General features: G+C 47.9%; 1 protein-coding gene across 3 annotated transcripts in view; it reads left to right on the forward strand.

Annotated features, from left to right (window-relative positions):
* The window catches only part of kat6a (K(lysine) acetyltransferase 6A), a 35,234-nt gene extending 11,896 nt beyond the window's left edge, over positions 1–23,338 (forward strand). For all 3 annotated transcript variants that reach the window (XM_012877428.3, XM_021324252.2, XM_021324208.2), the window contains exons 3-17: positions 4,452–4,560; positions 6,799–6,914; positions 7,356–7,437; positions 8,860–8,974; positions 9,681–9,997; positions 10,498–10,610; positions 12,641–12,756; positions 12,976–13,117; positions 13,461–13,622; positions 15,744–15,837; positions 15,954–16,185; positions 16,436–16,631; positions 16,721–17,374; positions 18,790–19,051; positions 19,155–23,338. In XM_012877428.3, the coding sequence (XP_012732882.2) occupies positions 4,452–4,560; positions 6,799–6,914; positions 7,356–7,437; positions 8,860–8,974; positions 9,681–9,997; positions 10,498–10,610; positions 12,641–12,756; positions 12,976–13,117; positions 13,461–13,622; positions 15,744–15,837; positions 15,954–16,185; positions 16,436–16,631; positions 16,721–17,374; positions 18,790–19,051; positions 19,155–22,477 (6,033 nt within the window). In that variant the 3' untranslated portion in view covers positions 22,478–23,338. The remainder of the gene's footprint in view (positions 1–4,451; positions 4,561–6,798; positions 6,915–7,355; positions 7,438–8,859; positions 8,975–9,680; positions 9,998–10,497; positions 10,611–12,640; positions 12,757–12,975; positions 13,118–13,460; positions 13,623–15,743; positions 15,838–15,953; positions 16,186–16,435; positions 16,632–16,720; positions 17,375–18,789; positions 19,052–19,154) is intronic.
* The last annotated feature ends 2,021 nt before the right edge of the window (positions 23,339–25,359 follow it).

Consider the following 25,359-nt stretch of genomic DNA (forward strand, 5'->3'; position numbering starts at 1 on the left):
TGGAAAGCTTTGCTTCTGTTAAAATGCCCTCTTCCTGTTCAGCCTCTTATATTTCAGCTATATCTGCTCCCTGGAAACAAAGAAGTGGATGCATGTTGTGGCTGAGCCATGTTGAAAATATGCAAGAAGATTGGTGACCGTTGTGATAACTAAACACAGAGATAAATGTTAATGTCTTTGTGCTTTGGGTTAAGAGCAAACATGGACCCCTGATAATGAGTCTTTCCCGCTGCTGGAAGAAAACATTCTCAGTATTTCTATCCCAACAACAAGGTTTTATTAAAAAGGTTCCTTTTGGCCGGATTCTGTTGTTTTGGCAATCGATCAACTTGTAGTTTCTAAATGACTTGACCTTCTTCCCTCCTGTGGCTTCTGAAGCCTGTTAATGCTCAGGTTCGTGATATATTATGCAGTCCTGAGGTACATTTAGAAGGGCTCACACCCAAGCCTTTTGTTTTTTTCTTTTTCATTATTTTATAGCCATAAAATTCACGCAATGGTATGTAATAGACTGCCACAAAAAAGAAAGTTGTAGTAAACTGGTATAAGGAAAAGAAAGCATCAAGAATGGTAACCGTGGAGTAGACGGGGTGGTTAGGGATAGTTGTGGATGAGTCGGGTAAAAGCAATGGGCCAAGCACAGCTGGAAACAAACCAGAACACGTCCAGATTGGACAAGAGGATGATGAGTCAGAGACGTAGTCAAGAGGCCATCGTTCCTCTGGGGGAGCTACAGAGATCCAGCTCACACGGTGGGGGGAGAGGGAGAACGAAAGCTGATGTTGAAATTCCTCAGAAGCCTTGTTTGCTGTTGGCCACAGGTTATGTTGGACGACACAGAAAACATGGTAAAGGTTGCTTTGATGCAGAGGTGGGGTTTGTTGAGGCTGTGGGGAGAAGCTGGTCAGAGTAAAATTGATTTTATTTTATTTTAATAGTGCCAATTCATGAAACACGTCATCTCAAGGCACTTGTCAAAGTCAAATTCAATCAAATCATACAGATTGGTCAAAATGTTTTCTATCTAAGGAAACCCAGCAGATTGTATCAAGTCTTGACAAGCAGCATTCACTCCTCGAAGAGCGTAGAGACACAGGGAGAGTCGTCTGCATTGTTGATGGCTTTGCAGCAATCCCTCATACTGAGCATGCATGAAGCGACAGTGGAGAGTAAAACTCCCCATTAACGGGAAGGAAAAACCTCCAGCAGAACCAGGCTCAGTGTGAACGGTCATCTGCCTCGACCGACTGGGGATTAGAGAAGACACAGCAGAGGCACAAAAAAGCACAGAAGCACGCATTGATCCAGGAATGTTAGTAATGGCTACACCAAGACCAGGTGTACCTACTATGAAGAGAATGAAGACAGAGAGAACATAAAGTTGAAATAACTATAAATAATGTAAAACTGGAGAACAGCAGAACTCAGCAGAGTGAGAGAAATAGACCCTGATGTCCTCCAGTAGTCTAAGCCTATAGCAGCATAACTATAGAGATAGCTCAGGGTAACATGAGCCACTCTGACTATAAGCTTTGTCAGAAAGGAAAGTTTAAGCCTAGTCTGGGAAGATGGATGGAGCCTAAACATTCAGCCAGACTTAAAATGACAGGATTTAGATCAAAGCATGTGCGTTTGGATGGCCTAGTCAAAGTCCGGAACTGAATCTGGCAAGGCTAAAAATGTGCCGTTCTGAGACGACTCTCAACGCAAAAGGAAACCACGCAGAATTTTCCTTCCCGCCTCTCTGTTACCAATACGCTTTCTCTCCGTCACCTAAAATCTCTACAAGACGCACTAAAGGCGTCCCTTTCAGCGTGGCAGAGTGCCACGACGTCCACACTGGTCACTGTCTGATGCTTTCCCCGTCCGCCGTGTTGCACTGAGCCTGCTGGGAGGCGAGCCCTGGTGCTGGTTGACCGCAGGTTGTTGACAGCTAGCCCATGATGACGTCTACCTAGCTGATATCAGCGCCAACTTTCTCTTTATGTAAAAACGCAGTCGCTGCTTCCTGTGCAGATGACAACTGAAACTGTGTGAGACCAGCGGGCCTGGCTGTCTGCCTTTCACAAGCGCCTCAGTGTAGAGGCTTCAGCAGCTATTTGGCACAGTTTCAGTCACATCTACTGCAGTGCATAGAAGACGGTAAATGTCTTATGTGCAAAATCTGTGGAGTTTGATGCAACAGAGGCTCTATGTTAAGTAACTTAAACATGTTTTCTGAAAGGTCTGTGCTAATAAACCACTCCAAGCCCACAAAGCCTACCTAAAAACACATTTCTGTGGATATTTATTCAGGATTTTGACGTAAATTGACCAGTTTTTCAAAAAGTGTGCCAAGCTGCAGGGTTTCTGGAAGTTGGCAGCTGTTGTTTTATTTCTAAGACGTTTGTGATCGTCTGAATCGTCTCGTTTGTGTTGGGAAGGACGCGCTCCCTCCAGCGTGAGGTGTTTGCACTCAAGCCGTGGGAATCGCACCGACATAAAAGTGAGCCGATCAAAAGCTCCGACTTCAGTGTCGCCAGATTGCGGAAGACGCTTCCTTTACTCCGTGTTAAGTTTTTGCTCGCCTGGCCGTTAGGAAGCGGCGGCCCAGACGTCCCGCAGCTCGTTTTGAGCCGCCGCTCCGCTACAAAGCCGAGCTTTAGAAAAACCAGCTGGTCCTGGACGGGTTTTTTTTTTTTTTAAGTGCGCTGTGTTGCTTTTCCAAGACGCCGCCGTTGTTGCTTCTCGCACACAGATGCTCCCTCTCTGAGGACACGCTGGGCCTGATTTTATTCTCTTTTTTTTTCTTATTAATATTTCCTGCTTGGGTTTAAATGAAGCTTTTGTGGTAGTTTCTCCTCTTTTTACCCCCATGACACTTTCTGCACACAAAGAGTCTTTGTATTTGCGCAATACGCATCTTTATTTGCAGTTTGCGAAAAACGGCAAATAGTTGTATTGCATTGCGGGGTTTTACGCTGGCGCTTGCTTTGGTTTGAGAAGAGGTTCAGCAATCAGCTCAGGTCCTAGAAAATCTAAACCTTTAGTGAAGAGGGGCAGGAGTCAGAACGTCGTGGCTGATCTCCAGGGTTTGTAAAGCTCAACTCAGAGACTTTGCACCAGGAAGTGTTATAGACGGAGGAGATCCTTGGGCGTTAGAAACCTTGGGATAATCTGGGACTCTTTGGATATCATCATGTCGGCTTTTATCACTTGAGAAATGTTGCTAAAGTTAACGCGGTTGCATGTCGTCCTGAACTGGGAGTGATAATTGTTGCTTTTGTTTGGTCTTGTCTGGATTCTTGTAGCTCTTCACACGCATCTACGCCAAAGCTCCCTAGACCAGACACGGCCCTCCTAACTCTGACCCCTACATTGGCTCCCGCTGTATTTCAGCATCCTTGTTCTGACCCGGGGAGCTCTTTATGGACGGGCACCCGTGTGGCCCCCAGCTGGTCCCTGAGGTCCGGTGCTAGTGGTTCCCCTTACGAAGCCGGAAACCAAAGCAGTCTTTTCTTTAGTGGCTCCTACACCCTGCAGCTCAGTTCTTTGAGCGTTGAGCTCAGCAGCCTCCATGTATTCCTTTTAAAAGCCTCTTTGTAAATCTGCTTGTGTTTAACTTGTTTTAATATTGACTGGAAGGCAATTTGGGTTCTTTATGTCTAGAAAGGTGCCATATGAGTTTCCCCGTACCTTGTGTTGGAGAGCAGTTAGCTGTGAGCTGTGTTTATTTGCATTTAGCGTGGCGAGCAGGACTAATACAGCCGTCTCTGGATCAAACTCCGTTATGGTCTCCCCGTTATCGGCTCAGAGTCTCCGTCTCTTTCACTTTCTCTCTGCCTGAATGAACCGCAGACATGTTCCCACAAACTTCTCTCATTCAGCTGGTCCCAATCTCTGCTTTTTCTTTCCGGCCAGTCTGTGAAACTGAAAAAGGCGAACTTGTAGTTCACCCAGTAACCTGGGCTGAACCAGCCTTGCTGCGCGTGGCGCTTTGACCGACGGGGGGAAAATAACGCTGCATCGGCGCTTCTGTGAGCAGCTGGTCAGTGTTGGGGGCACTGGCGCTGCATATCAGCCGGTTTCCTGGTGCCCTAAACACGGAGATCAGCTGGCTAGCTGCTGCCTGCTACCTGTTTGCTAATAAATTATTTCACCTGAACTGTCCAAATGATTCTTTATTTAGTTTTTAACAGGATGATGTAACATTGAAACAGCCGTTGCAACAAACCTACGTGCCAAACATAAAAGATACAAGCGATTTCCTCGGTGCCCTGACCCAGCTGCTGGAGCGCACACACACACACACACGCGCGCTCTGCGGCGTCGGGGTCCCTGTGGGCCCGCTGACGCGCGCGGCTACATTGACCGTGGCGGGACACGGGGCCCCGGCGTTGTTTTCATCCGTGAAGTGGAGCTGTTAATTTGACAACGCGGTCTCAAGTGTCTCCCTTGTGTCCCTCCACCAGCCCGTCGCCGAGCCCATCCCCATCTGCAGCTTCTGTCTGGGGACCAAGGAGCAGAACCGCGACAAGAAGCCAGAGGAGCTCATCTCCTGCGCAGACTGCGGCAACAGCGGTAAGTGGAGATCAGGCCCTCCCATCAAAGCTACACTCCTCAGAGAGCTGGTGGAGTCATGTAACGAAAGGTTTTCAAATATTTTATTCAAATAAATGCAACTTTTCAAAACCCCTTGGAGCTAGGTGTGTAATTTAGTTCATGAAGCTGGAGTACAGATAATCTGGGATGCTGTTGGACAGCATCTCCTCCAGAGGCCTGGGAAGCCTTGTGAAAGTCTCCACCAGGAAACCAGGGCATTTGAACCGGTTCACTGGAAACGGCTCTTCATCCAACAGAATAATGGTCCAGAACCAGGCCGAGTCAGGTCCGATATGGTTACCAGAGACAAAACCAGTCTTCTGTTAAATGCATCCTGGTCCTTAGACCTAAGTCCTCCAGGGAACCTGTGAGCTGAGCTGAGGAGGAGGAGGGAGCATCAGAGAGGACCAGGGCTGCTGAAGAGCCACCGTTATTGGGCCAAGAGGACTGGCCAGAGCTCGCTCTGTCTAGATGCTTCAGGTTGTTACGCGGTAAAGGAGACGACTGAGGCTGGACACAGCAATGACAGCAGTGGTTCCACTAGTGATTTAGTTAAAAACGATTAGAATTATTCCTCTGAATAAATTTATTAAAAAAAGGTTGAATTTTTCTATGTTTTTAGTGTGAGGCGGCTCTGTTGCAATAACAGATTCATTGACTTTAAGGCGCTTTGCACATCTTTGCCAGGGCAGCAGACAAATCTTTCCATGTCTCTATATCTTTAACAGTTTAGCTGTTCTCTATGGGTGCAGATTCCTGTCGTATAGAGTTTGCCTAAGGTGTGAGTTGTGAGTACCTTTTTCCACGTAAACAAAAATGTCTGAGAATTTTATCTTTGTGTGCGTCCATTGATAGAAATGTGTAAAAAAAAGACTTGTATTTGTAGAAAATGAACCAGGCACCACATTTATTTTACACAGGCTGCCATTTCTTTAAGGTCTGTTTACAGGTATAAAGCAGAATCTACATGGAAAACTTCGAAATTTCATCTTGAAATTTTGACCGGAATAGTCTTCCTCTAAGCTGATTGGTCTGTGTCATGTCACAAAGCACAAATTTAACCATCCAATCAGAAAACGGACGGGTCTGGCTGCTGGGTCGCGTTCTGCTGAGCTGCACGTCCTGGAGGAGTTGTGCATGTTAAAGATAAAAAAAAAATCATTCTCCAATTATATATCGATTTGGAAATCAAGTTTTCAACCAGAGCGCCGTCCTCCATCTTTGACACGCACCACTCTTCCAGGACCAGTCAGCAGTTTTACTTGTAGATTTTTGCTTTGTATCTGTAAACAGGCCTTAACAAGAATAATGTAGCTTGTGTAATTAAGAAAAAAAAAAAACTAAACCTTTTTACACACCTAAATTCTTATGCATGAAGATAAAACTCAGACATTTTGGTTGAAAACGTTAAACGAAATGTATTCACAGCTGCAGATTCTGATTTAAAAGTACAACACATGGTGAAGTTTTCAGCGTTTTTCCACTTTCCTGCAAGTTTTACTGCTCCCATCTCTACTGACTTCACTATGTCTGACTTCAGCCTCTAATTATGGTTGAACAGAGATGCCTGCAAGGGCTTGAATTTACGCTTTGTCCATCATTTTCTAAGCAAGCCAAAATTAGATATATAAATACATCATTGACTGTACCATGAAATGTATAAATGTTGAATTAAATGTTTAAATAATTTCTTTCTGATCAATGTGGCCAAATTTCAGCAGAAGTCAGTAATCTTCTTCATTGTTTTCCTTCTACGAGCCAAAGGCATGAACGTAACACTTCAGCTAGCTTTCCAAGTGTTTCTGTTTTCTAGTCAGTCGCTGTTTCCCCAAGCAGGAATAAGAGTTTCCTGTAGAGCTATTTTTTAAAGCCATTGTTCTTTTAGCTCCTGCTTCAGCCGTGTGCATGTTTATCCGAAGCAGATCTTTCTTGTTTTACCGTTTATAGTCTCTGTGTGTTAAATAAGGGCAATGATCGTTTCTGGAGCTAACCTTTTTATTTGAGATGGAGATAGATTCCCTCTTGTGTTTCTCCCAGGGCCGAGTAAGATTGTCGTTTCTGTCTAAACGCTGGCTTTGCAGCCGGGTTAGCTTTCGTGTTTCCACCTCCCATGTTTTTTACGATCACGCCCGTGTGTCAGCCGTGAGGCACAGCAGCCTGGAGTCAGCGTGCGGCGTTGATGCAGTTGTCTCTGTCTGTGTCCGCGTCTTCCCGCAGGCCACCCGTCCTGTCTCAAGTTTTCCCCGGAGCTCACGGCACGAGTCAAAGCTCTGTGGTGGCAGTGCATCGAGTGCAAGACGTGCAGCAGCTGTCAGGATCAAGGGAAGAATGCGGTGAGTGGAGGAACCAACATGGCGGACCGGCAGCGCGATAGCATCCCTCAGTCATCTTCACTTCAGCGTCAGATAGTGTCGCTGATAGACACCTCTGTGGTTTCAGGCTATTTTTGTCTGCTGCTGCATCATTTCTCTCCGGTCTTGTCAAGCGAGGCGACGTTTGATAAGATCATTTATGTGGATGTCCTGGATGTGACTGAATTCATGGCTTTTTCACAAAGATCCATGAAAAGAGGCTAAATATCAGGACAGAAGAACTATTTATTATAAAAGCGGCCCTCTTCCTGAATACTAAGATGTTTCTTCTGTGATCAGGTGCAGTTTGTGTAGGATTTGACTCTGATCCTAGAGGCTGAGCTAAGCCAACTTTGAGTATAGGTTTAATAGTAAAAGTAACAGTGTAAAGCATGTCTGAGGTGTTCATATTTGTCTCTGCAGGATAACATGTTGTTCTGTGATTCTTGTGACCGGGGCTTCCACATGGAGTGCTGTGATCCTCCACTCACACGGATGCCAAAAGGTAAATAATAGAGATGCAGCGATCGGGCTTTTCCTGGCCTCTACCCTTTTCCAGTTTGTCCTCCAACTCTGACCTCCTTATTCTGCTTTTTTTTTTTCTCTGTATGGATACATATGAGGGGAAAAAGTGCTGCAGACTCTAGAGGGTAGCTTTGAATTCAGTAGGAAACGACAAAATTCTCCCCAATCACTGTTGTTTGATCTTAGTTCAATACAAAAGAAAGTTGAACAAAATTCATCCTGTTGGTTGATGCATTTAGACCCGAAATGATGGGAATTATTAATATTGGGATAGCTGATAAAGACAGTTGTTTTTATTTAATTTTTTATCAATTGATTGACCAATCAGAGCCGATCAAGAGAAAATTGGCCCATTTAGACCGCCTGGTCAGTGCATCTATAGTAAAGGACCATGACTTCATCAGGCTGCTAGAGCAACATTAGCTAATGTTTCTCATACGGAGTTAAAATTTTATCACTATGTTGTGGTACTATTGTGGTAGCAATAAAAATGAAGATTAAGATTATTTACAGCTTCTTGCAGCTTTTTAGCTATCGTTGTTTTTGACTGCATATCCATCTGCGCTTAAAAACATTTAATAGTGTAACGTATGAAATATTAAAACAGAATTTAAAATATATATATATTTCATCTGGACTCTAATTACATTAAAAAGTGTGTTGTTTTTTTTTGTTTGTTTTTTATAACCAAACTAAACACAAAGTAACTGCATTTAATTCGAGTTTATTTTATTGATATTTATGATGCTCTTAAGAAACCAACATTGAAGTAAACAGCAAAAATAACAGTCTCGACAATACTGGATGTTTTTTGTTTTTTTTTTCGACACCACTATTTGGAATTTATCATTAAGATTAACTTAAACTCTTATCACGATAAGACATTTTCTCTAACAATAAAACAGGACGCTAAAGACCCAGTCCTAGTTTCTCATAATGCTAACAGAGAAAGAGAATTTATCCACGTCATTAAGCTATAATCCATGTTGGGGCGTCACGTTTGCTGTGGTTGTGTGAAGGTTAAAGCGGCGAACCAAACTGCATGGATCTGTAAGCCTAACTAGGCCTGATGTTCACAGGGAACTCAAATACAGTTTCATCATTCTGGTTCATTTGAGAAAAATTAGCAGTTATTAAAAACTACACATTCTTGTTGTAAAGTGTAAAAGTATGAAAGCTCTAATGTCATTTCCAGTTTACCTTATTTCTCCAAGAGTCATAAATTACCTACCTCTTTGCTTTTTGAGAACTAAACATGTCTACACCGTCTGACCATCATAGGAGCATGAAAAGAGAGAAATGAAACTAAACTGGAAAAAGAATCAGAAATGTTAATAGAGGTGAAAATGTCTCCTGGGTTCCTGCTGCAATCAGTCGTTGCTTTCTCCTTTTTCTTTCTCAGGCATGTGGATTTGTCAGATCTGCCAACCCAGGAATAAGGGAAAGTCTCTTTTACACGAAAAGGCAGCACAGATCAAACGGCGATACAGCACACCGCTGGGGCGGCCCAAGAACAGGTACAGAGTGGCTGCAGCATGTTGTCTGGAGATCCTTGGAAATAAAACCTATACGTCTTTTTCAGCTTTAATTACACTAAAACCGCTAATTTCTCTCAGTTGTTGGGGGGATTTTAAGTGACAGACATACCCAAGAGTAGCCCTTCATTGTGAAGCAGAAGGGAATTTAGTCAGTGTTTTCAAGATAAAAATACAAATAGAAATCAGAGAGACAGGGCTTTTAGTAATGAAATCCAGATTATCCTGTAGGTTACATGACTGGTGAAGACAACCTGCCTGCAGATGCTTTAGTCGTGGAGGTCCACCTTCCAGCGAGCCCAAAACCTTAAACGTACGTGAAGAGACGCACAGGGACGGCTGAGCATCACGGCATATCCGTGTGTCGGAATGGCCCAGTCAAAGTCCACATCTGGATCCAGCTGAGAGTCAGTGTCACGCCTGGAGAATTGAGATTTCCAGAAACGCTCCGTCCAGTCTGATCCAATTGGAGCTCTTTTCACAAACGTTTTTAGTTTCTAACTGCAAAGCAGGTGCTGCTCAGTAGAGAATTGATACTATCGTTGCATTATTTGTTGGGTTAAGTTGTCGTCGGGTCAAACAGTCGGCACTAAGCTTGAGCTTTAAGGCTGAAAGGTGAAAGGAGGCTGCAGGTAGAATGGTATCCTTTAGCTGGGCTAACGTCAGCACCCTTCCCTCCCCCCCACAGACCAGGGCGGCCCTTCAAGAAGCTGGGAGGCCGAGGCCGGAGGAAGCGCTCCACCTCGGCCAACTCGTCCTCCAGCTCGTCCTGTGACGGTTACCCCGGAGACGACCGGCTGCTGTTCTCGATGCGCGGCGATGACGAGCAGTCCAACAGCAGCCTGCACTTCAACAGCAAGACCAAGGGGCTCATCGACGCCCTCACCAAGTTCTTCACGCCGTCGCCGGCGGGCCGCAAGGCCCGGCAGGAGGTGGTGGACTACTCGCAGCAGTGCCGCATTCGCAAGAAAGCCGGTCGGAAAGGAGAAGGCGACGACGGAGGAGGTGAGGATGAGCCCGTTGTAACGATTGGAGACGCGATAACAATACTTGGTTACAGTCCATAAGCTAACGCCTTTTGGTTCTCGTTCTCCGGTGTCACTGATTCCGACGCCTTCTCGCTTATTCAGACCTTTAAGGCAACGATTTAAAAAGATGGCTGCAGTTAATTTACTTTAATCTCGTGAATTTATTGCTGATGGCTTAAAGGAAATGACTTTGTAATTTGTAGCGGGGAAACTGCCGCTCAGGTTTGATTAACCTAAACCATGTAAAACGCACAGAGTGGAGGGAACATCGAGTTCAGCACCCCACCTCGGTGTTCTGGAAATGAATTCAAGCTTTTCATCTGCCTCGTCTATAACACAGCCCATTAAGCACTTTAGTCGTTTTATCGCTAAGAGCCGTGTGTGTTTTGTCGTCTTTGTGGAAATGTCGGCGAGGCGGCGTGTCTCGCGCCGGTCGACTCGTTGGATTTGCATTCATGTCCGCGTTTCGACTTGCAGACAATCAGGACGGCAGCGACTGGCGGGAGGAGGAGGACAAGCTGCCTGGGCACGAGAACCTGACGGAGAAAGACATCGAGCTGTTCAAACATATCCAGGAGCTGGCGCTTCAGGTACGCATGCCTTCCTGGAGATCACACAGACCTCAGAGCGTCGGTCAGGAAAGCATAAAAGGTCAACGGAGGATCTAAAACCGCGCTGCAAGCTGATTTGGCTGGTTTGTTGTCATGAGTTTGGCTTTCTTCTCGTCTCAGTGCTGGTCTGTGTGTGTAAAAACATCCACTCCCACCTCTCAGTGTGGGTTATAACATTTACTGTCAGTGGCCTGACAGGTTGGCCAGCAGATAAAGAGCCGGAGCATAAATTTAGCTCCTTTATGTGCCTCAGTAACGCCATGAGAGGGTGGGTGTTTGGATGAGCATCGCAGCAGCCTTAATAAAACGTGGACCCTGACTGGAATAGCCACACTGTTGTTGAAGCGTTTGGCGCTGACAGAGCAGTTATCACGCTGTAAAAAGGGCGATTAATCTGGATGAGTAGCAGTGGAAAAGACTTCCTGACTGTCATAAACTGCAGGTAGGGCTCATCACACTGCTCTGTAAAGATCTGATGGATTAAAGCTGCAGGGTGGCGATGACACAAAGCCTGACGTCTTCAGGCTGCCCGTATGTTTCTGCCTGTCTCAACACGCATCCGTCAGGAGTGTAAGAGTAGGATATGTCTGTCGGAGAGGCTTTATCGTCTCTAATCGTGTTAACCTCTCCATGCAGATTGTAAAGGTTTCCAGTTACTCTAAGAGCTAAAACAACAAAATGCTTTTTTTTCCTGCTCTCTAGGTGAATGTAGAATATAACCGTCTTAACCAGGGCAGCATGATATTGGCCAAACATGTAATTACAGTAACTTGCTGACGACATATTTTCCTGCTTCATTCATTCCCTTTCATTTCAAGGTCCCCACCTTTTTGTATTATCCTTTTCATTATTGCGATTCAGGAAACTGTCCTGGCTTTGATCTTAACAGTAAATTATATATGGTTTACAAAACCCTTAGATCTATAGAGGCCCTAATTAACTTTTGTGCCATCAATCATTCATTTTGTGTTGGGATCAGAGGCGGCATCACACAATGGTTAACAGATGGAGCGAGCAGCTGGTTTTACACAGCTCTACATTTAGACAGGATTTCACTGACATTTTACAACAAAGACTAAAAGGACTAAACATGTTGAGCTGCCTTTAGCATCTCATATTAAAGGTAGAGTCAGTGATTTTTTTATTCATTTATTTATTTATTTTTTCCCCTACGTTTCCCCATGTCCCTTTTTGAATAACTGCGCATGCACAAGACTGTCTCACCTGCTCTTCCTTCTTGTTTCTTTCTGCGACGCTCAGCCGTGTTCAAAGTATACAGTGTGAGCAGCGGAGTTACAATGAACGGCTAACAGTTGAGCCAACGGATACATAAATACTTGAAGTCTGCATACGCTGCAAGTGGAAACTATCAAAGAACGTGCGTTACGTGAGCGCGTCAGAATGATTGCAGGGTTTCCCCCAGCGTATTATAAGCTACTCGAACCCCCGTCAGGCTAAGCATTGTTTGTTTATTTGAATTGCCTCGATGTTTGAGAGCAACATAAAAATTCTCGCCTGGGAGAAAACCTCCCGATGTAAACAAGCTAATGTGCTAGCATGTTGTTAGCACAGTACGTTCACGCTGTGCCCCTCCTACGAGCTGCATGTGGGGGTGGGGGCTCCTCGCATGCACGCCATCCACAACCCACCATGACACCTGCTGCCAGGAATACCCTGTTTTTCTGGGGGAAACCCTGGATTGGCATGTGGGAAAGACCGGTGAGCATTACCATGGTTATTTACACCAGTCCAACCATGTCTCCCCTTTTTTTAATAGACCTGTAAGTATACAGTACATAACTACAACAAAGATATTTGTTTTCCTTTTTTGTGTACATGTGTTTGAAATGTCTTTCATTGAGCGTCAAAAAGCCAGATTCCTCGTTTGAATGCACCGACTCTGTGATGATGGCTGATTGAGGTTCTGATCGCCTAATTGTGACCGTAAAACAAAGCCCGAGTTGCCCTTCAAACGCTCCCGTTTCGCTTTTTGCCGTTTACCCAAACAGAAAGTGGGAGTGACGGGTCCACCGGATCCACAGATGCGCTGTCCATCCGTCATCGAATTTGGCAAGTTTGAGATCCAGACTTGGTATTCGTCTCCGTACCCGCAGGAGTACAGCAGGTAAGCTAACACAACATAAAACAGTGGCGCTCCTAGGTGTAGCCGTTACCTTCGACTGTAGGAGAGCTCAGTTTACAGCTCCTCTTTCCTGGGCCTGTAGCCGGCCAGGAGCAGGAAGGGAGTTTTGTTTCTAGTGTGCCATAAGTTGTCGGGGGCAGCGAACCGTCAGCTTTTTATCATTCCACAGTTAACTAAAGCTATCTATCTTCACCTTTCCAGACTCCCCAAACTATACCTGTGTGAGTTCTGCCTGCGCTACATGAAGAGCCGCAGCATCCTCTACCAGCACATGAAGAAGTGCAGCTGGTTCCACCCTCCGGCCAATGAGATCTACAGGAAGGACGAGGTTTCTGTGTTTGAGGTGAGACGGTGTTGGGAGAACGTGACTGGGCGCCATTCGCTGAATTCCCAACCAGCAAGAGATGTAGAGCTCTGCTGTGCCTCTAACCACACAACCTAAACACATATTCAAATCTGGGCATTGCTTTATTACATTACATCTGTGTATTTTTAACACCTGATAATTGCTCCTTGGTTAAATACTCTGGTCTTTGGAGAGACGGCAAAGATAATAAGCTAATTTTAAGGCCCCATCGCTGACATTCACTCCGGTTAGGTGCAGTTTAAAGAGGAGATGACCTTACCGTTTCAACGACTGGACAAACCGTGTCATGGTTGCTGTTTTCCCTCTCATCATGCTACAGGTGGATGGAAACGTGAGCACAATCTACTGTCAGAACCTGTGTCTGTTGGCCAAGCTGTTCCTGGACCACAAGACCCTTTACTATGACGTAGAGCCCTTCCTCTTCTACGTCCTCACGCAGAACGACGGCAAAGGTTGCCATCTGGTCGGCTACTTCTCCAAGGTACGCAGGACGTCTCAGTCAGGATCTAGATGAATAAATGCACGCCATTAAAACCGCTGCACAAACAAGCTCATAAGGTGGTGCCACTGTATGAGCTGTTTACACTTTTTCTTACAGCCACAAACATCAGCGCCTTTTATTGGGATTTTAATTCATAGCTCAACTCAAAGTAGTGCATAATTGTAAAGCAATTTCTTCTACAGGTGGAAATATTAAGCCAGTAGTGCCTTTCTACACAGCTCTATTTAATCTGATACCCCTGATTAAAATCTGCATCAAGCCTTGCCTTCAGAATTCACCAAATAAGTAAAGAGAGCCTTGCTTTGTGTAATTTATTCTAAAAGTTAATATAGATGGTTAAAGTAGAGTTTAGTTATAAAACAGTATGCCAAGCTTTAATTGAGCGCTCTTCAATCCATCTTCTGGAAATAGAAGAGGTAGGAAGCAACTGCAAACCCAACAGGCCGGGCAAAGAGAGCGTTAATCAGAGAAGCAAGGTGTGGGGGGGTGATTAACTCAGGAGGAGCTGCAGAGATTCATAACTCAGGTGGGGAACTGGGAGCTGTACTCTTCACAAAGCTGGTCTTTATGGAAGGGTGGCCACTGTTGTAAAAAAAAGCCATAAGACCCATTTGCAGTTTGACACAAGCCAATCAGGACACCCACCAAACATGTAAGGCTACGTTCACACTGCAGCCTGAAGTGACCCAATTTCGATTTTTTTTGCCCATATGCGACCTGTATCTGATCTTTTCATGACAGTCTGAACAGCACAGATCGGATTTTTTCACATGCGACCCAGGCAACTTGGATATGTGGTCCTGAATCCGATACCTATCTGATCTTTTCAAATGCGACCTGTGTCGTTACAGCCGGGGGTCGCATTTATCCGACCTGTACGTCATTGATACATATTATTGATACGGTAACAAGCACCTGTTGCAAGTCAGCACAGCCCCACAGCAACGCCTTTGCTCGCTGCTATGGCCGCCGAAGATGTGTGTTTTTACGTGAGAGCGTTAAAGACATCCGTTCAGACGCACATGAAGGTTGCCTTTGCCATTCGAAAATTGTGAATGAAATCCGTATCAGTAAAGCCGCTCACCTCGCTATCCCACCATTCCTGGCTTCGACTCCGCACCCACACGTTTCTCTGTACGGACGTTACTGCCGCACAAAACGCCATTGCCAAAAATTTGTCTCTTTCGTTTCGATCTTCTTAAAAAGCTTGCGGCGGTAATGTGCTGGCTCCGGCTGGAGAAGAACTTAAAGAACGTAAGATACGCTGCAGCATTACAAAACCATGTTTACTTCCGCAAACAATGAGCACGCTTGCTATGTGTGACGTCATCGCGTCCTCTACAGCGCATGCGGGACACTTAAGTTGCATGAATGCAGTTCACACAGAGATCACATACAAGTCGCATATATTTGGAAGTGTGAACGGACATGCAAAAAAATCTGATTTCGCAAAAAAATCGGAATTGAGCATCAAGGCCTGCAGTGTGAACGTAGCCTAAGTTTCTCTGGTCAGATAAAAGCACAACTGAACCTTTAGACCTACGTGGAGAATTATGTGTTATGGACAATGATCGCTGCGACCTACCCCAACCTTGGTGGTGGCAGCATCATGCTGGGTGGATGCTTTCCTCAGCAGGGAAAGGCAAGCTTATCAAAGTGAATGAGAACATCAGCGGAGGTAAATACAGAGCAATAGGTGGGGGAGAAATGTGTTGGAGGCTGCGAGAGAAGTAGAGACTGGAGCAGAGGTTCACCTTCCAGCAGGACGAAGCTTCTATCCACGTTTCAGAGTCCGTGCATGCCGCACTTTTCAGATAATTGTTCACTAAACTTTACAACTACGCACTATTTTGTGTTGATCCATCCCATTTAAAACGCACTGAAGTGTGTTTTTGGAACTTGGCAAAATGTGAAAAAGTTTGTGCTTTAAAGATCAAACCAGATAGGTGAAATTACAGAATCTTGCAGCCATCAATCCGTGGCGATCCTAATGAAGGAGCCTTCGTTAACTTCTTACCTCTGCAAGAACAATAATAAACCATAATCACCATCCTGATGTACTGCCACTCAACTCATTATTTGTATTCTCTTCTTCTCCAGGAGAAGCATTGTCAACAGAAATACAACGTATCATGCATCATGATTCTTCCACAATACCAGCGAAAGGGCTACGGACGCTTCCTCATTGACTTCAGTAAGGACACCAGTCTTTACAAAAATGCAGCACTAACACTTAGTAATGTCACATATCTTGTTATAACACAACCCTTCATTATTTGACTCATGAGTTATTTCTTCTTTTCTTTCAAGGCTACCTACTGTCAAAGAGGGAAGGACAACCAGGCTCCCCAGAAAAGCCTCTATCGGACCTCGGCCGGCTGTCTTATATGGCGTACTGGCGTAGCGTGGTACTGGAGTGTCTCCACGAGGTCCGCGACCGACAGATCACCATACGACAGCTCAGCAAAAAGACGGGGATCTGCCCCCAGGACATCACCACCACCCTGCACAGCCTCAACATGCTGGAGCAGCGAGGAGACAGGTCAGAGGCCGCAGTCAGGCGACTCCTTTCTTTACACCCAAAACAACTCAAATGGGAAAGTCAAGCGCTTTGAGCCTCCTCTCAGATTTCTGAGTTGCTGTATATTGTGATCAGTTTATTTTTATTGTGATCAGAGATGTAATTTTTATAGCTTAGAAGTAAAGCTAGAGGAGGAGAACAGGTGTCCAGGCAGCGCTCAACCTAAAAGAAGTTGAATGTGAGTAACGCTGTTGTTAATCTTTACTCGCAGGCTTGTGTTGGTGCGGCGGGAGAAGGTGGTGTCTAACCACATGGCTCGTCTCAAAGCTCGGCCACGGCAGCTGGAAGTTGACCCCGAGTGTCTCCGCTGGACCCCAGTCATCGTTACGAACACGGTCGTCTCTGAAACGGACGGAGAGGAGGAGGAAGACGAGGAGGAGGAGGAACCAGACGACGACATTCATAAGGTAGACGTGATGAAAGTGTAGAGTCGTGTTTTCTGCCACGTCATCCGAGCTTTTTGGTTGATCGCCTGTTTTTTGCACTATTTAAACAGATCAAGCCAAGCCACAAGGTTCACACAGCGTCGTGGCACCTGCAGCAGAACGCAGAGGACGAAGAGGCCAAGGGCTTCCTGGGGTTTCCCATCAGCCACAGCTCTCCCACGTCCTCTTCTGTCCACGGTCCGCCATCTATCCCAGACCTAGCGCATCCTCCCCTGCCAGCGAACGGTGAGCGTCGGCCGCGGGGGCGTCCGCCCAAAAACTGCCCCTGGGGCAAGATGAAGAACAGCGCACGCGTCGGACGGCCCCCAAAGATCTGCCCCGTGGAAGACGAGGATGAGGAGACGCTAGAAGGGAGGACAGCAGCCTCTTCCACCAGCCCGCCGTCCCTTTTCTCAATGGATAGACAAGGAGACTCCTTGGCTTTTCTTTCACAGGACTTGGCCAGGCACCCATCAATAACCTCCACAACACGAAGAGGGCGACCGCCCAGAAAGAAGAGGGGCCCCAAGCCTAGACTTCCTGACGGGCCTGGAGAGGGGCTGACGCAGTGTGTCCTGTCGAGGTTAAACGACGCGCCGTCCGTCGACAAAAGCTGTTTCAGTGAAAGTAGCGACGACGACGACGATGAGGAGGACGACGAAGATGACGAGAGGGCTTGCTCCCCACCCATCCTCACCAAACCAGTAATAGGGCTCAAATGCAAGGTAAGGAACTGACTAAAGACGTTTGTAATTAGAGATGCACCATAAAGTCTGCCTTTAACCTGGATCAGTGAGCACACCGTGCCTAAGCACCACCCGGTCACACAGACATTACCACTCCTCACTGTGGATGCTGTTACCGGGGGAAGTCTGTTTTCAGTATCAGTGAGCCATGGAAGATGAAATCTGAGCAGAAACGGACACAGAAGAAGCTATTCAAAACAAACTTGGATTTTCTGACGTCTCTGGTTCATTCAGTTATTCAGAGACGGAGCAAGGCGTTCATTATGTGACAGTAGGAGTGTTCAGCCTCAGTCTGTAATGAAGGATGCTTCTTCGTCTGGAAATGTTGGCATCTTATAGGAAAGATTTAACCTTTTGAGGGTTATTAAGTGGTATTAATACTGCTACGCTCGTTAACCACAGTGATTAATATAATGCTAATATTAAAGACATTTCGGGCTGATTTCACACAGTTGATCTGATTTAAAGGAACCAGAGTTAATTTCTCTGCTTAGTCTGCTTCGTTTAGGCTGGTGTGATCGACCTGTCTATCTGAAAACGTGGGACAGTAGAAAGGCCGGGGAGCGACGTCCCCTACGCACATGATGTAGTATCAAAACATTTAAACCCCCAGTTAGAGTCTGCGTGAACACAGCAGCGCAATCTCACACCCCATCCTTTGCAAACAAGCCAATGTGCTTTAACATTTAATAGCCTGGGAGGGTTTTTGAGGTATAAATCAATTCTTCATATAAAAAATTAACATTTCAGATATCCAGCATCCAAAATGCTTAAGTAGAAGGCAGCTGGACTTCTATTGAAGTGAAATGGAGTCCAGTTTTATTTCTGCACTTTGGCGCGTCATATCCTGGAGGAGTCAGTCTACACCTACGACAAGTTGCCGTACTTTCTCTGTGCCCATACCGCCGTAGCGCCCCCAACAAGAAGCTATTTAGTTCTTAGCATTTTCAAACGTTCAGCAAATACTAGATGAAAGTCTGATATTCTTTGCCTTTTCTCAGTCCCCTGGATGGTTTTGCTGTGAAATCTTCCTAAAATGTCAACTATCTAATCATTATTTACCTTTGTATAGAATATTAGTGAAACACTGTCTTACACAGACTGCTCTATTTCACGTGTGACACAGAGTTGGATCTGCTGCTTAATATAATAGGTTACTTTCTAGCAGGATGGATAGAAGAAAAACAGCTTGAATCCTGTTCGCATGGCTTTTTATTTTAGATCCTAAAGAAAAATTTGAGTCGACCCAAATCTGCATTGGCAGGTTAAAGCTTTACAAAAACCGAACAGCAGAATTCAAAAGGCCTGGATTGGTGCATCTCTAGTTTCAACATGCTACAAACTGCTGTTCCCACTTGAGGCGTGTCTAAATAATTTCCACTGTATCTTCCTAGAAGCCCCTAAAGAGGCCTCGTTTTCGCCGGAGCAGTCACCCCCAAAGCAGCGTGGTGACGGAGACCATCTCTGAGACCACAGAGGTCTTGGATGAGCCCTTTGTTGACTCTGACTCTGAGAGGCCTATGCCCAGACTTGTGGAGGAAACTTCCCTGGGCCACCCACTACGCCGCTACCCGCCAGCAAGATCAGCTCTGAGATTGTCTGAGCCGCTGTCCAAGAGACCGCGCCACTCCAACCTCTCTGATTCAGAGGAAGATGGTAAGCAGGCTGGGTTTTCCTGAAGGTCATGGGGAGTTCAGTACGATTGACTCTACCTACACTGGCATATGTTTAACTCTATGAATTCTTCCTGCCTCCCCAGAACTAACTCCGGTGCTGAAGCCTGTTTCTGCTCTGGCGCCAAGGCCATCAGACATCCCGATGGTCAACTCCGATGTCCCCGTCAAGAAGAAGAAGGGCTGGCCGAAAGGAAAGAGCCGCAAACCGCAGAACTGGACAAAACACGGACCAGGAAAGCCCCCTGGCAGTGGGCCCAACCAAGGAGACAGCCAGGTCCAAAGTGGGGATTCGCGTGCCCCCAAGATCAAAATGAAGCCTGGCCGCAAACCCCGGAGCTGGTACCTTCAACGGGAGGAGGCCGAGAAGCAGGAGAAGGAAAGACAACAGCGGCAGAACAAGGATTCTCAGCTGCTGCAGGCGGAGGACCGCACCTCCACGGGTCTGCGAGTCGGCGAAGCTGCCAAACCAAAAGACTCTGACGAAGACGATGACTACTTCCCTAAACCCGCTGAACAGAAAGTGCCCAAAAGGCGAGGAAGGCCGCCCAAGAACCGCTCCCCCCACCAGCCGCCCCAGCCCGCCCCCAAACCCCCTCCCACCTCCGAGCCAGACGAAGAGGATGAAGACGACGACGAAGAGGACGCCGAAACCGCGTGGGTGGAGGACAAGCCCAGCCGTCCGCCGTCCCGTCCCCTGCTCTCCCCCTCCTCTTCCTCCTCGGCGTCGGGGCCGCGCGCCTCTCATTCCCAACCCCGCGATGCAGAGATGGGAGACGGGGAGGACGAGAACGACAACGAAGACAGGGAGGAGGAGGAAAGTGGCAGCATGGGCAGCGGAGGCAGCAGTGTCACCCGGCGAGCCGCCGTCACACCAGGTTCCGGTAGCCGGCGGAGCGAAGAGCACGACGCGGACGACGAAGGGGACGGGCATTTAGAAGACAAGAGCAACAGCTCCAAGGCTCGAAAAAGACAAGACTCGGACGATGAAGAGGAGGAGGACGAGGAGGAGGAGGATGAGCCCACCTCGCAAGCGAACTCCCCTCCGGTCAAAGAAGAGCCCCAAGCAGGCGAGGCTTTTTTAGACACGGACAACAGCGTGATGCCAAACTACGTCAGCAAGCAGGAGGAGGAGGAGGAGGAGGAAGAAGAGGAGGAGGAGGAGGCGGCTGAGAAGGAGGCGCCGGAGGCCAAGTCTCCGCCTCCGTCCGCCGACCCGCTGCAGGAGGAGAGGCGGCGCCGGGAGCAGGAGGAGTCGGCGGCAGCGGCTGCAGCGGTGGAGACGGTCACGGCCATGTCGGTTCCTGCCGAGGCCATGCCGCTGGAGTCGCTGCACCCGGACGACAAAGACGTCACGCTGTTGATGGAGCCCCAGCACGCACACCCGCACCCCCACCAGCACCCCGAATACAAAGAGGAGCTGGGCCAGCACCACCCGCATCACCAACACCCGCACTCCAACGAGCTGGACCTGGAGACGATGCAGGCCGTCCAGTCGCTGACGCAGGGGGAAGCCCAGGAGGAGGAGGCCGAGCCGCAGCCGCACCACGGGGCCTACCAAGACTGTGAGGAGACCTTAGCCGCCTGCCGCACCCTGCAGAGTTACAGCCACGCCGGGGAGAACGAGGAGGAGGGCATGCCTTTAGTGGAGGAGTGTGGGGCCTCGCAACACAGCAGCCCCCTCCCCAACCCGCCAGTGCCTCCTCTGCCCAACCAGTCCGTTCGCTCAGCCAACAGCCCGGCGTTGTCCTCGGCCATCGTGGAGGCGCCGGCAGCCGGACAGAGGGGGGGGACGCCCGGCCCCGCCGCCTCCACGGGCAGCGGTGGGACCGCGGGGAGCGGGTACACCCAAATAACGCCGGAGCACCCCAGTTCGCTGTCTGCGCCGTCCCAGCAGAACATGGAGACGTCCCCCATGATGGATGTGCCGTCGGTGTCGGACCACTCGCAGCAGGTCGTGGACAGCGGCTTCAGCGACCTGGGCAGCATCGAAAGCACAACGGAGAACTACGACAACCCCAGCAGCTACGACTCCACCATGGGCGGCGGGGGCAACGGGACAGGAAACGGGGGCAATGGCGGGGCGATGTCAGGCGCCATTGTGGCAGGACCCTCTGCAGCTTCGTCGTCATCATCTTCCTCTTCCACCTCGGCCACGCCTTCCTCCTCATCCTCTCAGTCCAACAGTTGCTCCTTCGTCCAAGCTCCCAGCCTCACATCCTCCGCAGCAAACGGGGGGTCCCAGTTGGGGATGGGCAGCTGTAGCCTTATTCAGCAAACTGGACCGGGACCCAACAGTGGACCGGGAGCCGGTAACGTGGGCGGTGCCGGACCCCAGCCCCCACCTCCCCCACCGCCTTCCAACACCCCCAGCTGCGGCATCAAGTCCCCTCAGAGCTGCGGCGTGATCGAGCGGCCTCCCAGCACCAACCAGCAGCAGCCTCAGTCCCAAAAAAAGGTTCCTCAGCAGCAGCAGACCTCCAACCCCCAGCCTTCAGCCCCGCCGCCTCCGCAGCAGCAGGCTTTGTCCCAGTGCAGCATGGGAAACGGCTTTGCCTCCACGCCCATGATCATGGAGATCCCAGAGAGCGGAGGAGGAGGAGGCGGCCGGGCCCTCTACGAGCGCATGGGCCAGGACTTTGGCACAGGGAGCTACCCGCAGTCCACGGCCACGTTCAGCCTGGCGAAGCTGCAGCAGCTCACCAACACCATCATGGACCCCCACGCCATGCCCTACTCGCACTCTGCCTCCGTCACGTCGTATGCCACCAGCGTTTCTCTCTCCAACCCGGGGCTGGCCCCCTCGCCGCACACTCTTCCTCAGGGCCAGCCCGCCATGACCTCACCTGCGAACCTTAGTTCGGGCTCCATGAATCTGGGCTCGCTGCAGCTCCAGTGCAACATGCCAGCCGCCAACATCAGCCTGGGGCCTCCGCAGTCACACCGGCTGCAGGGCCAGATGGCGACGGTCAAAGGCCACATCTCCATCCGCTCCAAAGCCACCCAGCAGCTGGCGCCGGCCCCGCACCAGCAGCAGCTCTACGGCCGCAGCTCGGGGGCCGTGGCCATGCAGGGCACCCCGCGGACATTGGCGGTGCAACGCGGCATGATGCCCAACCTCATGCCCACGCCGGCAGCTTACAACTCCATGAACATGACTCCTCTGAACGCCATGTCGGCCGGTTACAGAATGCCTCAGAGCATGATGAACAGCGGCTATCACAGCAACCCCCCCTACATGAACCAGCCCGCTCAGTACCCCATGCAGATGCAGATGGGCATGATGGGAGGACAGGGCTACTCCCAGCAGCCTATGCAGCCCAACCACCATAGCAACATGATGTACACGGGCCCTTCCCATCACAGCTACGCCGGCGTCCCAAAACAGTCTCCATACATGAGCAGATGAGCAGCCGAGAGCGGGTAACGGAGCGCTGGGACCAGAGTTGATGCTCGCTGTATTTTTAAACGTCCATCCCTCCCTTTGCCCGGCCCGGTGCCTCCACAGGCAGCAGGGAGGCTAGGCCATCGGAGGCGGGGGTGTGTTTGGGTTTCCTGTTCCTCTGTGTAGTCATTTCTGTCCAGTTTTGATTCGGGCTCGGTTCTCCCTCCAGCTGGCTGTGTTTGGGATTCTGGGTCGGACGTGCACGCGGGGCCCCGGACTCCGGAGCGCCGCGCCGGGCGGGGCCGTGCGGAGAGGCCGGCGCGGGTACGGTAGTACCCCCCCCTTGTTTCCTGATGCCCTGCAGGAGATGACGAGAGGTGGAGAGTGAGCGAACAAATGACCCAGAGAGACAAGACAGGAATCCCTCGCTCCAACAGACTGCGAATGAAACAAAATGGTTAACTGAATATATCCAACCATGCACACAATCTTTTAATTGATATAGGAAGCCTTATCTTAAAAAGAGACCATGACAGCTTGTAGGTGGACCGCTTTGTTAAACATAATGTTAAATATTATTTTTCTTGTCACTTTTTTTTTTTTTTGTTTTTTTTTAATTTGTTCTTTGGAATACTCGTGTGCAGTCCGACCTCTTATGATGCTTTTGTCTTTATACGTGTGGCATTCTGAAACGGTGACGCACCTCCTCCGCCTCTCTGAAAAAGTCCAGCATCTCCGAGGAAAGCTCGGTCAGACGGCGGTTCCTGCAAAGCCTCGGAGCGGAGCGGAGGAGGGGGGGGGCCTCAGGCGTCTGACGTGAGTTTGAGCTGTTTCTGGAGTCTCCGTCTTCCCAGATGGGCAGTGTTGTACCAAAAAAAAAAAAAACGACAAAAAAAACACACACACACAACGGCAAAGACACAGAAGAGACTAGCGTGTTACTGTCTATTATATATCCCGAAAAGAAACGAGTAGCATTATTTTCCAGTCTGCTGCCACTTGGAAACATTTTAGATGTAAATATTCTGGTACTTCCCTACACTCCGCGCACACACATCTGTAACATCGACACACACTGACTAGCCGCTGCCAATCGGTGGCTAGCTCAGGAACGACCAACGTTCAGCTCTTCTTGTCCACACTCCACTGACCGACGGTGTCAGCCTTTTTCTTTTCTTTTTTTTTCTTTTTCTTTTTTTAGCAGCTTAAAGAATGCAGAGTGTACCTGCTCAAAATAAAGGGGTTCATTCACGCCGCCTCTTCCCAAGGGGGTCCAGGAGCCTGCTTTTGGTTATTTAGTCAGAACCGTAGGATTTCTTTCTGCACTCCCATCGACTAGACGTACGGCAGCAGACATCCAGCCTTTCTGAAAGGTGTGCCTAAACGCCCCATCCAGTGCTCGGACCGGACCGAGGCGCGCTCGAGTGGACGCAGGGTCAGAGACGGGCGAGCGTTCCCGCCCCCGGTGGGCTCGGCTCGCAGGCGTGTAAAACAGGTGATCCTGTCACTCCATGTACCAGTATTCAGAGTCAAAAGAGAGGTTTGAGTTGTTTTTTTTTGTTTTTTTTTTCCTACATGCATACTTTCTTTTGAGTGTATTGCTCTGTTCTTTACTCGTTTCTTTTGTCATTTTGTTTCTGAATTTTATCAGACCGGGCAGCTTTCTTTTATGACACAAGCTGACTCTTTTTGTCTTTAGAAAACTATTGTAGAGAAGATGTTTTTTCTATAATATAAAAAGGAAATTCTGACATTGATATTGGTACTGTCATTTGTTTTTTCCCGCTTCTGTTTCAGGAAACGACAAAAAAAAACGTCTTTTTTTTTTAGCTCGCCTCTTGGATGATTACTATGAAATTCAAAATGTAAAAAAAAAAAAAAATTCCCCACTCACTTTTAGTGACTTTAAGATGCCTTTAACCTCTCCATTCCATCTCATCTCTAGAGTTTTTCTATCTTTGTGTAGTATATTAATGCTATTTTAAACAAAAGGACTACAAATATCTAAAGGTCACTTGGCATTCTTTTCTTTCTTTTGTTTTTGTTTATTGTTTTTCTTTTTTTACTTGTGTGTGTGTGTGTATAGGATGACTTCCTTACATTTAAGAGGCATGTACAAATGAGCTCGGTATATTTGTCTGTTTATATTGCTTCCCTTTTTGTATCCTTTGTAATTGTACATGTTGCGTTGTATGCTAAGAGAGAGCGCAAAATAAAGAGACGGGGTGACAGCAGAGCACCCAGTGAAGGTTGAGTCGTGCTCAGCCACCTCAGCTCTCTACTCTGTCCCTGTATGTATTTCAATTTATTCATTTGTTTTATTTTTTATTTTTTTTTCTTTCTTAGCAAGAACTCTGTACATTTTAACATAAAATGGAAATAAATTATGTTGAGCCACTCGTGTTTCCTTCATCATGAAGCAGTCGTCGCCTCACCCGCTCCTGGAAAGGCTTTTTAATGCTCGGTTGGCGTGTTTGGCCCTCGTTTTCCCAGTCGATGACATAAACCACGTGTATAGAGAAGATCTATTTTTTTTACATGTATTGCAAATTTTTTGCAAACTGTTGCATAAGAAGCCGTAAGGATGGCATCAAAATCTGTCCATGCAATACACCGAGCTACTGCAGAAAATGCTAAAGTTCCAATTACTAGCGTATTCAGGCCTTGGCTACATCAAAATAGCCCTCAAAGCTCGTCTTAGGGTAGCACTGGTACATAAATGGCTCCCATGATAAATATGGTGGCATACGTGATGCATGCAATAATCAAAAGGAGCCAACCATGGCTTGATGCACACACAAACATGGCCTGTTAGGAAGGGTTGACAGGAGAAAACCTCTTAAAATGACACAAAGTAGGCAGTTTTTCAATTAACACAAACTTTACGTGCTAGAACTGACACTAAA

The sequence above is a fragment of the Fundulus heteroclitus genome, chromosome 12 (assembly GCF_011125445.2).
Source record: "Fundulus heteroclitus isolate FHET01 chromosome 12, MU-UCD_Fhet_4.1, whole genome shotgun sequence".
In the NCBI taxonomy this organism is placed as follows: Eukaryota; Metazoa; Chordata; class Actinopteri; order Cyprinodontiformes; family Fundulidae; genus Fundulus; species Fundulus heteroclitus.